Consider the following 10,956-nt stretch of genomic DNA (forward strand, 5'->3'; position numbering starts at 1 on the left):
TTTTGATGCCTCGGCTTAGTGTACAATAAGTGTGACTTCTTATCAAGGCTCCAAATGTCCATAAACCAAAAGAAACCCGTCAATAATCTTACATCACAACATAACTTGGTGCATCTCCTGCCATGAGGCTGTAGTGAACATGAAAAAGAAAAACATCTGAACGAGTCGAGAGAGGAGGCATTCATGCAGTGACGTAATTACTTCATTTTACACCACATTTAAAGAGAATCATCATAAATCAATCAAAGCCCCTATAATGAAGCAAATATCAGATTTGTTCAAATTTGACCTCACAAATGACTAAAGTTAGTGTCTCTTTCTGTAGTGGAGTCTTTAGCCAGATACTAGTTATGAATTACAACATTAGAAATCAATTTGGGTTTATTTGCTCTATTCTTACTGGAAAATTAAGTAGCGCAAAAAGTGTCAGATATTAGTGTCACCTGGAGCTAAACAGCAGCATGTAAGCAAAGTGCATGATTAAATCAAAAAAAAAATTTCTGACACACATGCTGTCAATTTACAGTTGTAAGAATAATTACGTTTACAGCATGACCCTTATACTGTTTGGTGATCCTGTAATGACAATCATCCTGTAGGTCTAAAAACAGGGATTCTCTTCCTTCTCTTTGGGGATGCATTTTTTAAAATGCTCATTTCTACTAACAATTTGACAACACAACTCCTTTGGCAAACAAAGTCTGTCCTAGCAACTGCATCGATGACAGACCATTAAAAATAAGACATTGATGAATCCACGTGGCTCCCTCTAGTGGTGAAGTATTAGTATGACAGCAGCTGGAGCCAAGTTTCCTCTTCAGGTTCCAGACGCTTAATCCAACAACTGGTTAGTGACTAGAATTTATGTAGAAACCAAATCCAGATTCATCACCTAACAAGTTAAATATTTAGCAGTAATTTTGTCACCTTTATCTCAACTTGGGGAGAAGATTCATCCCTGTGACTCCAGGACTGCTTGCACATGCAGTGATGGCTGCTTATTATAACTGGGCTTATATGCAGTGGACATTTTCAGATGCTCACAAAGTGCTAACAGATATAGAAAAGAAAGAGGAAGGAGAGACAGAGGGAATGTGGACACAAGTCCTGACCATGAAGGAAAAGCTGTGCAAAAAGCACGAAGCTCTTCTTGCTCTTGATTCATTTGCATCGACGAAGAGCCTCCTGCATCTTCTCTTGCACGTGCTCCATCTTCTCGGCCCACTCCTCGGTCAGACCCTCCTCGTCATCTCCGATGATAGCGGCATAACCCATGAGGGCTATGAGGCCAATGCAGAACAGGTAGGTGAGGCGAGTGCAGAGACGCTCCATGGTCTGGCGGTCGCCTTGCGAGTGCTTCAGGTAGACCTCCAGGATGGGCTTGCTGAAGAGCTTCGGCTTTCCCACCACACCATCGTATAGCGTGTGCAGGTTCTGGTCTCCCAAGTCATTGGAGTAGCTTTCCTCAAAGTCATCCTTCTTGCCCTCGCGGTGCTCTGGCCGGGCCTCCACCATCTCCATGAACATTCTGAACTGGTTCTTCAGGTTCTCCTCCACGACGCAGTACTGGCCATCCAGAGTTTCTTTCCTGATCTGCACCAGCGTGGTACGATTCAGCTGGGACAGCTGATCCAGCCCCCGGTTGACCGAGCCAAACTCGCGCTTCAGGGTGCGGATGTCCTCGTCGTCGACGTGATGCAGCACCACCCGGATCAAGGAACCGGCCACGCCAAAAATGGGGTTGACCACGGCTGCAGCTGAGGAGATGGTGGCCACACACTGGAGCACTTTGACCAGGCCCTGCTTCAGCTTGGCCTGGTCCTCCACAATCTCGTCTTCCATCATGATGTCGGCGTCTGTGACGGCGATGGGAGGTGACAGAAGTCATTTACTCTGACTGCCTAAATACCAACCTACTCACGAAGATTCAGTTTCAAGTTTAATGTGTCCCAGAAATCTCCATAATTACAGGACATTAAAGAGATTGAATATCCAACTGTTTGGAAGAGATTTTTTAAAATCATATAAACTGTAATTTAACATGTTTGGATTGATAAAGCAGAGATTTTGTGGGGTTTTTTGTAGCTGGATTATTAAAACAACTAGCTTTATTCACAATGAAAACATGTCAAACTAAGACAAATAGATTTATGTAATCCACTTGTGAAACATTTGACAGCTATGAAAAAGCAGAAAATAAGTTATGGTCATAATTCTGATCTGATCCAACAGTTTCATAGATAATAGATCAGTTGACTGCCATTCAATTGATCACAGCTTCACTAGAAGACAAGTAACACTGATCTAATAACAACATTCACAGAAAATCTGTTCTACTGTGGCTCTACTAATGGATTGGTTCCATTTCTTCTACCCTGAAAGGTTTTCTGAAACAGAACATTTCCTAGTTTTTTCACTGAATGCTCCAGCGCAGCAGCTCCTTACATTTAATTTCTTCTCTTCTGGCTGCACACAGGAACGTCGTCCTGATCAGGTTAATTCCTGCAAGACAAGAAATTCAGATTCAGAAATGGGACAACATTTAAACACACACAAATCAATTTAGTTCCTTTCCTGGTTGACTATTCAGCAGTGAAGGAGTTAACAGCCTCGCTGCTTCTTTACTACACGGCTCCATTCAGCTTTTCAGCACCAGGCTGCTCATTGTTCATTTCTACGCACCGAGCTGAGAGCTCCCCGGTGGCAGCGAGCCACATGAGGAAGAGGAGGAAGACATGTTGGGCGGGACAGTAAAGGCAATGCAGCGAGACTTGTGTTACATAACAAAGGCGTGTAAAATATGCTTTCACGCCGGTCTAAAGGGAGGATTTAGACATTTAAAGACAAACCTACACAAATTCACTGACCAATGAATGAGCATTCATGCTTGTGTTCTTACTAAGCATTCTAGAATCTTCTACTTCAGGAACTGATGTGGATCAGGATGTGTGCTGTAGATAGAAATCAGTCACAACCCCCGTGTCGTGCAGATACCACACAGCTGATGACTAGCCTGTACATGTCCAAACAGCTCCTGACACACATGTTAATTTGCTCCGGTGGTTTCTGTTCTCTGGATTCCATGCTCTTGTTAAATACTCATGCCCACCAGAGGGGGCAGTGATTTACCTCTGCTGACGGAGACTCCTTTAACTTCCATCTGATTTCAGCACCACCACAGTGGACTGAGAGCTGCTGCAGCAAGAGCAGGGGTTTAACCCTTTAGCTTCTGGTTGACTTTCGATGAGGCATTCAAATTCTTGCAATAACACGAGGCTATGCATCATTTCATTTGAACTCTTGAGAAAGATCAAGTCGAGAACTCTTTTGCATGATCAGTTTTGCAGAATTTGATCATTCTTAGCCACAAAGATGAAAGATGGGCCTCTCTTTAGTAATAGATGCGAGGGTTTTTTCAACAGATGTCATTTGCTTTAATTTATCATCTCCTGCATCATCAACAAATCCATTAATGCATTGTTTTTTTTCTATTTTGTCTACTTTTTTTCACAGATAAAGCCCTGAATGTCCAGGAAACTCTCCACATCCCAACACAACATGAAGCACTGCAAAAGCAGACACTGGTAATGAAAGGGTTAATAACATTTTTAATAGGGGTCTTTTGAACGTATTGGTGCTGAATAATGTTGTTAAATAATTGATCCTCTGTGCTATATTTGTGCCAAATCGGTGGTTTTTAATGATGCTGCCAGTTTTTAGCGGATCTATTTTAACCTGAAACTGAAATTTAACCCTTTGTGCAAATGAAATTATGGATTCACGATTAAAGGCACGCATTAACCGGTGAAGGTGATTATTTTGTGTATTGATCCATCTAAAGACAGCTGAGGTCTGATGTGATCATATATTTTTTATATTCTAATAGAAATTATCAATTATCTTACTATCAATCTCATTATAATATTAATTAGGGGTCACTCATTAGTATTCACGGATGAACCAATCACTGTTGAGTTATGACCTTTAAATGAAATGACGACACAACCCCCCGCCCCCCCACATCTCAGTCAGTAGGTATTGACCAACTGTGACTCAGCTTCTGCATCACTACGTGTTTCCACATTTTAGCAGCAAACAAAAATAAATAAAGTTCAAGTCATTATGAAGAATAAATTTTAGTTTCCTGGGTTGTCAACAAAGCAGTTGTGTCTGTCTAACCAGGAAGTCAGCGACTCCTCTCACCTGCTTCTCCGCAGCGGAGCGGCCATCTTTAACGCTCTCCATTCCCAACATCAACAGCTAATGCTAACCCGGATGTAAACATATTCGACTCAAAACACATCTCAAGTGTATTATATCAATATTAAACACTTATTTTATCAAGTTGCTGCTACGTGTTCGTGTCAGCTAACAGTTTGCTCTCTGTCTCCTCAGGTCACACAGCTTGTGATCTCGTTGGGACACTTTGGAAGTGTACACCCTTCAGGCTAATGAAGCTCAAACAGTGTTATAATGCGGAATAACACGACAATGAAGTATCTTCTGGGGTCTTTCTATATTTGTGAGTACTAACAGAAGACAAACGCCCCATCCTGAGAGCTCAGGCCCACTGAGAACCCTTCCTACCCAGCTATGGCTCCCCCTAGCCGTGCCTCCATGTTTCCTTGCTAATGCACCATAATGCCCTGACCCTCCCTGATCACAACCACTCCATAGACACCAAAATACACCTGAAAACCTCTATATTTTCCAACAAATATTGGATATACAGCCTTTATCTTCCTCCAGACCAATATTGGGCACCATTGGAGTCAGCAGTAGACAGGATTCCTTACCTTTAGGGGCTGACTATGCCTGAAACTCCTTCTCTAGAGTCCCCACCTCGACTGGTTCCGTCTTCTTCCCAGCAATCCCTGCAAAAAAGGACACTTCCATCTATGTTGAATTTGTAGGGGTGATCAAGTTGGACAAAACGTTTATAAAGAGCATAAAATATCGATTAAAACCCCCAAAATGGCTAGTTTGGCTCCAAAAATATATTATTTACAATTTTAGATTTTAAATTGCCTAATTAATTGCTTTAAATGATGAAACCCACTCCTCACATATGTCAAGTCGTACCCCTCAGAACTAAACTTACTTTGATCCATTCACTAGTCATACAGCTGATACGGGAAAAGGAAAGGTAAAAAGTGCGCATCCGAAGTTTGAGGCGCGTTCTGCTGCGTTTCGTGCGTTTGCCAAGCCCTGGAGCCTCTTTGGGAGACTACAGATAGTCCATTGATGGTATTTATCAGTCAAACAGACGCTTTTCTTGTTGAATACAGTGAAGAATTTGGCATGGAAATCATTTAAAGTGCGTAAAATTCAATCATGCCAAACAAGAGCAATGGGTTTCAAATGGACCTCTCCAAGAGTGCGCAAGTGCATCCAAAGGCACAGGGAGCTCTTGAAGGTCTCTTTAAAGAAAAAAAGAGAAGTCTATTCGTCTCGAAAGGTAATTATACTAATAAAAATACTTATAGTTTTTAGCTCATACGGAAAGTTTTGAAACTGCACTTAAAGAAAGTCAAATCTAAAATGAATTTGAAAGCCAGGCGCAATTGGCACAGCAGATGGTGGAGCTATTTATTTACTATCTAAAGTTATTAAATATTTAAATATTATATGTACTAATGCTAACAGTACTGTAGCATAGCTGACAAATTAAAATTACCATTTCTCTGACGTACCTGTAGGTATGAAGTCGCTAAACCTGTGCAGCAAACGAATCCATTCAGTGCGTCAAAGTAGTTCCAAAACGAGCCACTGGCTGGTCCTTTATCCAAGCTTTAGTATGCATAAATTCAGTCCTGTAGCACAAAGATTTATTGTATGACAGTTCGAGTAGAGCAGTCCAATGGATTCTTACGTGGGGGGGATGCATTCGCTGGCGGTTGAAGCTGTTGTCCCCCAAATAAGCCCCTATGTAAATGAGGTTGGCAGCTGCCGGAAGAGCATTGAAAGACAGTCCTGTTCCCTACAAAACTCGGCTGATGTCCATCCTGTTTACGTCCTATATTACACAAACACGTAATGACAAATAGGATGGGCGTTTGCCTGTCTACGTGTCTCCAGACCTCAGTCTACATCTGGTTCAGGAGCTTTCATTCCTTCTTAGGAACACCTCGCCTCGGGCGACAGCAACAGAGAGAAGCCTGTCCTCACTGTGATGGAAACTGGAAAAAAAAGAAGATAGAATCTTCCTTTAAAAACGACAAAGCTTCCGTTATCCGCTCAGAACTGACTGTCGGCATCAAGGCTCAGACCTCTTGGGGAAAACAGGCGCATGTGTCGCTTGTGTTCAGCACTGAGGCGCAGCCGGAGCTCCACCCGGACGCACGCCTGTCGTCTTTGTACATTCACCCGCAGCAGCTGTCGAACAGATCACATTACATGGAGTCTTAGTGTGATGAATACCTACACTCCTATATGTTACTGTAATAACCACAATTGTGCAACATCAGCTGTGACTCTGGCGGCGGTCGCAGCGCGTAATAATCAGGCTCCGGGGCGGCAAACCGCGACTATTGCGAGACGTTATTGTTCTTTTTTAATTTTAATTTTAGCTCAGGGGCATCCGCAGCGCCCTGTTGGCGGTTTGAAAGCCACAGTAATCATGTCTGGAGGAAGTGGCAAAACAGGTCGCACAAGCCTGAGGGTACAAATTACCTTTTATATCCAAGAGACCCTGTTGCTGTTTTCTGAAGTAGGTCTGCGTATTAATTGAAAACACCAGCTTCATATGACGCTTCAGTGGGTATCCATGACACCAGACAATTCTTCATGATACAGTGCTCTTCTGGTTTCATTTCAGTATGTGAATATTGAAATAAATTTTAAAAAAGGAAATCGTGTCTTTCTTTTATTACGAAGCTACTGAGGAACAAAGAGTTTCTTCTTTTAAAGGTTAATAAGTTTAGTTTATTTCAAGTGGTACTGAGGTAAAACACTTTAAAGCCTAAAATGAGATTATTGGTGCAATCAGGGATGAAATTTATAGAAAATATTTAAGTGGATTCTTCAATTGTGACAGAAACACAGACACAAATGTGTTCAATTTATCTGGTTTTTATAATTCAACATGTTACAAAAAGCCCAGAAAATATATTTTCAAGTCCTAACAGCATTAAGAATTAAATTGAGAGATCCATCCATGTTTGACCAATTTTAGATGTGTTTTGTTGTAGTCATCCAAAAGGTGTTTACATCTATTGATTTAGAGTTGGTGAAATGTCTTCAAGGAAGTCCCTACAAGTCCAGTGGGTTGATTTAAACGTCTTTGGGTAACAATGACCTGGATGAGTGGGAACCTTCAGACATCTTGGTTGTAGTTACAAATCCTGGGCTCTGGGGGCGCTGAAACTCAAATTAGGACAAAATATAATAAAACCTGTGAGAAATTGAAACCAAATTGATAACTCAACAATGACGGAATATACAAATGTTTCAGTCAAAACATTAGATAGCGTCAAAACTATTTAGACAGGTCAAATGACCTGGAACAAATTTGAATATCATCAACTGACAATCGTGATTAAAATACAAACATTTCTAGAGATTATGGATCTACAGAACAGAATAACATCAACCTTTAATGGATATGCAGCATAGGAAACATCACCAGTGTCACTGTCTATCAGCTGCACATGATTCCTCCAGTGTTGTGGGATCCTCCTCTGTTTGATCCGAGCGTTTCTTCAGACGGCTCTGTGTTCTGCAGCAGGTGAACGTACTGTGTGTTCTCATTCTGGAGGCGATTGGTTTTTCTAGCGTAGTACCTCCTGGACGCGGCTCTCCACGCCTCCCTCTGCATCATCTGAGACTCATCGGGTAACTCTGATATGAGCAACCTCCTCCTCCTATCCGCTACCCAGTTGGGTTGTGAGTACTGGGAGTCTGTAACGTGGGGAAAGGGAACAGCGTGTGAGGTGTTGGCCTGCTGGCGGGCTATTTTTCGGGCGTAGTATCGTCTGGAAGCAGCTCTCCAGGCTGCCCTCTTCAGCCTCTGGGCCTCCTCTGGCAGCTCTGACATCGGAACGCTCTTTTTCTTGTTCCTGAAGAGGGGAAAAGGTGAGAAGGGACCACACAGATAAGTAGGTAACAAAGTACTAATGCTATGTGAGAGGTGATTGTGCTCCTGCCCTCTCAGAACTAAATGCCTTAAGACTCTATTTCAGACTTTTTTTAAGTGTCTTCAATTGACATGAAAAAATAAAACTTGTCAAGCTACATGAAAGAAAACTATTAGTAGCATAAATATTGATTGTAATTTGATGTGTAATTTGGAATGAGTTCACTATAGGCTAACTTCACCTGTATCTATGATGGAACCCACCTCAGCTGTTCTCCTTCAGACACGTTACAACCCTCAAAGTCCGCCTGAGGATTTTCCACACACTTTCTTCTCTCTCTGTCCTCCTGTCTTCCTGAAAGGGTGAAGAGATGAATATTTTATTCACCACACAACCAACCGCCATGTTAGAAGATTATTTTAGTGACAGCTTTTAGTAACACAGATATCTTAATATCTTGTGTTATTTCACACCAAACTTTAATCATTCAAGCCAACAAATGCATCACTGATTAGTCGGCTCTGGCAGCGGATGCAGTACAGCTAATCAAAAATTAACACAAGTATGTTTTTTAAGCCAAATAAAGTTGAAAATCCCCAAAATTCACCAGAATATTTGAATTCAAGATATCTGAGTTGGAGTTTTTGATTCTTCAGTCAGCGTTAAGTAATATTTGATGCCCAGCTTTAGTTTTATAAGATCACACATTACACATTCGTGCCACCCTATAAATTGACTTATAATTTAACAATGGATGATAAGAATGACAGATGGGGTCCATTACTTCTTTCACAGGGGGTTTCCTGGCCCTGATACGGACTCCTCGTACTCTCCGTTTGCTCCTGGAACCCTTCTTCACTCATTTCCCACTTGATGAAAAACGTCTCCATATCACACGGTTCCTCTTTGACGATGAAGCTGCTGGGAGACATGGGCAGATTCCTGGCTGCCTCCGATATGGCTGAGGACTCAGAGGAGTGGGAGGTGCAGCTCTGCTCCAGACCCACTCTGCTGGGGGATGATGGAAGAGCCGACTCATGGCTTTGGGTGGAGACGTGTGACGGAGGCCTCGCAAAAAGTCCCACTGGAGAAGACATGGCAATCATATGGGTGGAGGGCACGGATTGCATTCAGTGTTTCATGCACTTATTGTTAGGAAAATAAAATATAGAGACAGAAAAGTATTAAAAATTAAATTTAAAACACTGTTAATGTATATGGTGTTGCTCATGTTATTCCTTCATCTTCAGCAATGGTTCCGAATTAAACAAGATGATCCGTTAATTATTAACCACAGAAATGTGTCGTGAAATCCCTTGAGTGCATCTGAATCTGTATTTATTGACTTACAGGAGAAACTCATTTCACACTCCTGCTGCACTGCGGACATCTCTGCACCGGTGCAGCCCGGGTCGCAGCCGCTGCGTTCCGCCGCCTGCGGGTCACCGGCGGCCGGTGGTCCAGCGTGGCTTCGGGAGGCTGTTGCCTTCTCCTGCCCCCCGGATGAGCATCCCTGTCCGCGGTGGACCCGCAGCTCCCGTTCGATCTCCTTCAGCCTGCCCTCCAGCCGCTGGATCTCTTTGTCCCTGTCGGCCACCATCCGCTGGAACTCATGAGTCCTGGAGCTGTTGACTCCGTACAGGACGTTGATGATCGAGTCTATCGCCAACCGGATGGCGTTTTCCACCACCAGAGCCTCGTCGTCCCGCAAGTGCGGATGTAAAGCTCCATTTCTGACCAGATTCATCGTCCGGGTCGATCTGTTTGGATGTGGAGAAGGTGAGGCTAGCTTAGCTTCCACCGAGCGGGGACTCACTGAGACGTGGGCCGGTCACAGACAGCCGCAACGAACGATAGATTCATAATAAACAGAAGAATTTATTGCGGTTTATGATTTAAAATCACGCAAAAACGCAGCGATAGACCGGTAATATACACCTGGTTTAGCTAACAAGTAAGGATGCGGGTTGAAGGCTGTTCGCGTCCTTCCTCGTTTTCTTCTTCTGCTGTGAGGAGAGTAGAATCCTGTCCGCAGCGCCACCTGGTGGAGATACAGATAGTTACATACACACGCCCCTTATCGAACGCGCAACACGTTTCCATAAGGGACGTGTAATATTATATTCAAATAATATTAGAACGCAACATTTTTGTGTTTTAAATTGATATTAAGAGTAAATAATTTGTTTATCATATTATTCATGTTTTTTGTCATGCATTTTTGACCAATATCAAATGGATTTTGATCAATAAAACATGTTAAACAGTGCACTTGTGTGTGCTACTAAATTTGTCTTGTGGTTGTAAAATATTTATAGTGCCAGTACCAGTGCTGCCACCTGATAAATGACATAATAATTGTGCTTTGATTAAAGACTCAAGCCACTTTTAGATATAAGTATACAGTACAGTATATGGGGTGTGTATGAATATATGACTATATTATTTCTACAGACTTACAGAAAAAAAGAAGTCATATCAGTATTGTCCATAGAAATGGAAATACGGTGGCTTCAGCTGTGTGATGTGACATAGTGGTCCAGTCTTTGGCCTTGTTACCAGACCTTTCAGGCCTTCCTGTAACAAATTTCTCTGTATGGGTTCCTTCCTTGTGTTCTGGATTCCTCCCACAATTCAAACACATAGAGAATTTGTGAAATGGTGATGCTAAACTGCCCATACGTGTGAATAATACAGTGATTGGTTATTTGTTTTCTCCGGTATGACGGCCCTGCAGTTCACCTCTCTATCAGTTTGGACAGACTCCAAGCCACCTACAATCCTGCAAGAGAAATTAGATGCATAAAATCACTATAGCTGCATCAGGAAACAGTTAAATGCTTTCGGTAAAAATCAATAGAAATATATTTTTCTTCTTGAT

At 42.4% G+C, this 10,956-nt stretch overlaps 2 protein-coding genes and 1 long non-coding RNA gene across 5 annotated transcripts in view; 1 reads left to right on the top strand and 2 right to left on the bottom strand.

Annotated features, from left to right (window-relative positions):
• The window catches only part of LOC137601989 (uncharacterized), a 9,958-nt gene extending 5,168 nt beyond the window's left edge, over positions 1-4,790 (top strand). Inside the window, exons 3-4 of the long non-coding RNA XR_011037121.1 lie at positions 3,514-3,584; positions 4,396-4,790. This is a non-coding gene — a long non-coding RNA (uncharacterized lncRNA). The remainder of the gene's footprint in view (positions 1-3,513; positions 3,585-4,395) is intronic.
• Positions 1-6,803, bottom strand: part of rpz (rapunzel) — a 7,281-nt gene extending 478 nt beyond the window's left edge. Inside the window, exons 1-4 of one of the 2 annotated variants that reach the window (XM_068324498.1) lie at positions 5,694-6,803; positions 4,797-4,874; positions 2,446-2,502; positions 1-1,856 (exon numbers count right to left, since the gene is read on the bottom strand). The exon at positions 1-1,856 is cut by the window's left edge and continues 478 nt beyond it. In XM_068324498.1, the coding sequence (XP_068180599.1) occupies positions 1,162-1,845 (684 nt within the window). In that variant the 5' untranslated portion in view covers positions 1,846-1,856; positions 2,446-2,502; positions 4,797-4,874; positions 5,694-6,803 and the 3' untranslated portion in view covers positions 1-1,161. Of the gene's footprint in view, positions 1,857-2,445; positions 2,503-4,796 lie in introns of both variants that reach the window. The other variant, XM_068324497.1, reaches the window with a different exon arrangement.
• A 233-nt stretch (positions 6,804-7,036) lies between these two features.
• On the bottom strand, positions 7,037-10,956 carry LOC137602007 (uncharacterized). 2 transcript variants are annotated; one of them, XM_068324527.1, is made up of 6 exons: positions 10,536-10,956; positions 10,014-10,116; positions 9,426-9,835; positions 8,860-9,159; positions 8,339-8,429; positions 7,037-8,057 (listed from the first exon to the last, which is right to left on the bottom strand). In XM_068324527.1, exons 3-6 carry the CDS (start codon positions 9,820-9,822, stop codon positions 7,640-7,642), a joined length of 1,206 nt encoding a protein of 401 aa, XP_068180628.1. In that variant the 5' UTR covers positions 9,823-9,835; positions 10,014-10,116; positions 10,536-10,956; the 3' UTR covers positions 7,037-7,639. The 2 variants fall into 2 exon arrangements, with proteins under 2 accessions (XP_068180628.1, XP_068180627.1); XM_068324526.1 differs by having other exon boundaries at positions 9,426-10,116; positions 10,536-10,955.

This window comes from Antennarius striatus, chromosome 9 (genome assembly GCF_040054535.1).
Source record: "Antennarius striatus isolate MH-2024 chromosome 9, ASM4005453v1, whole genome shotgun sequence".
Taxonomy (NCBI): domain Eukaryota; kingdom Metazoa; phylum Chordata; class Actinopteri; order Lophiiformes; family Antennariidae; genus Antennarius; species Antennarius striatus.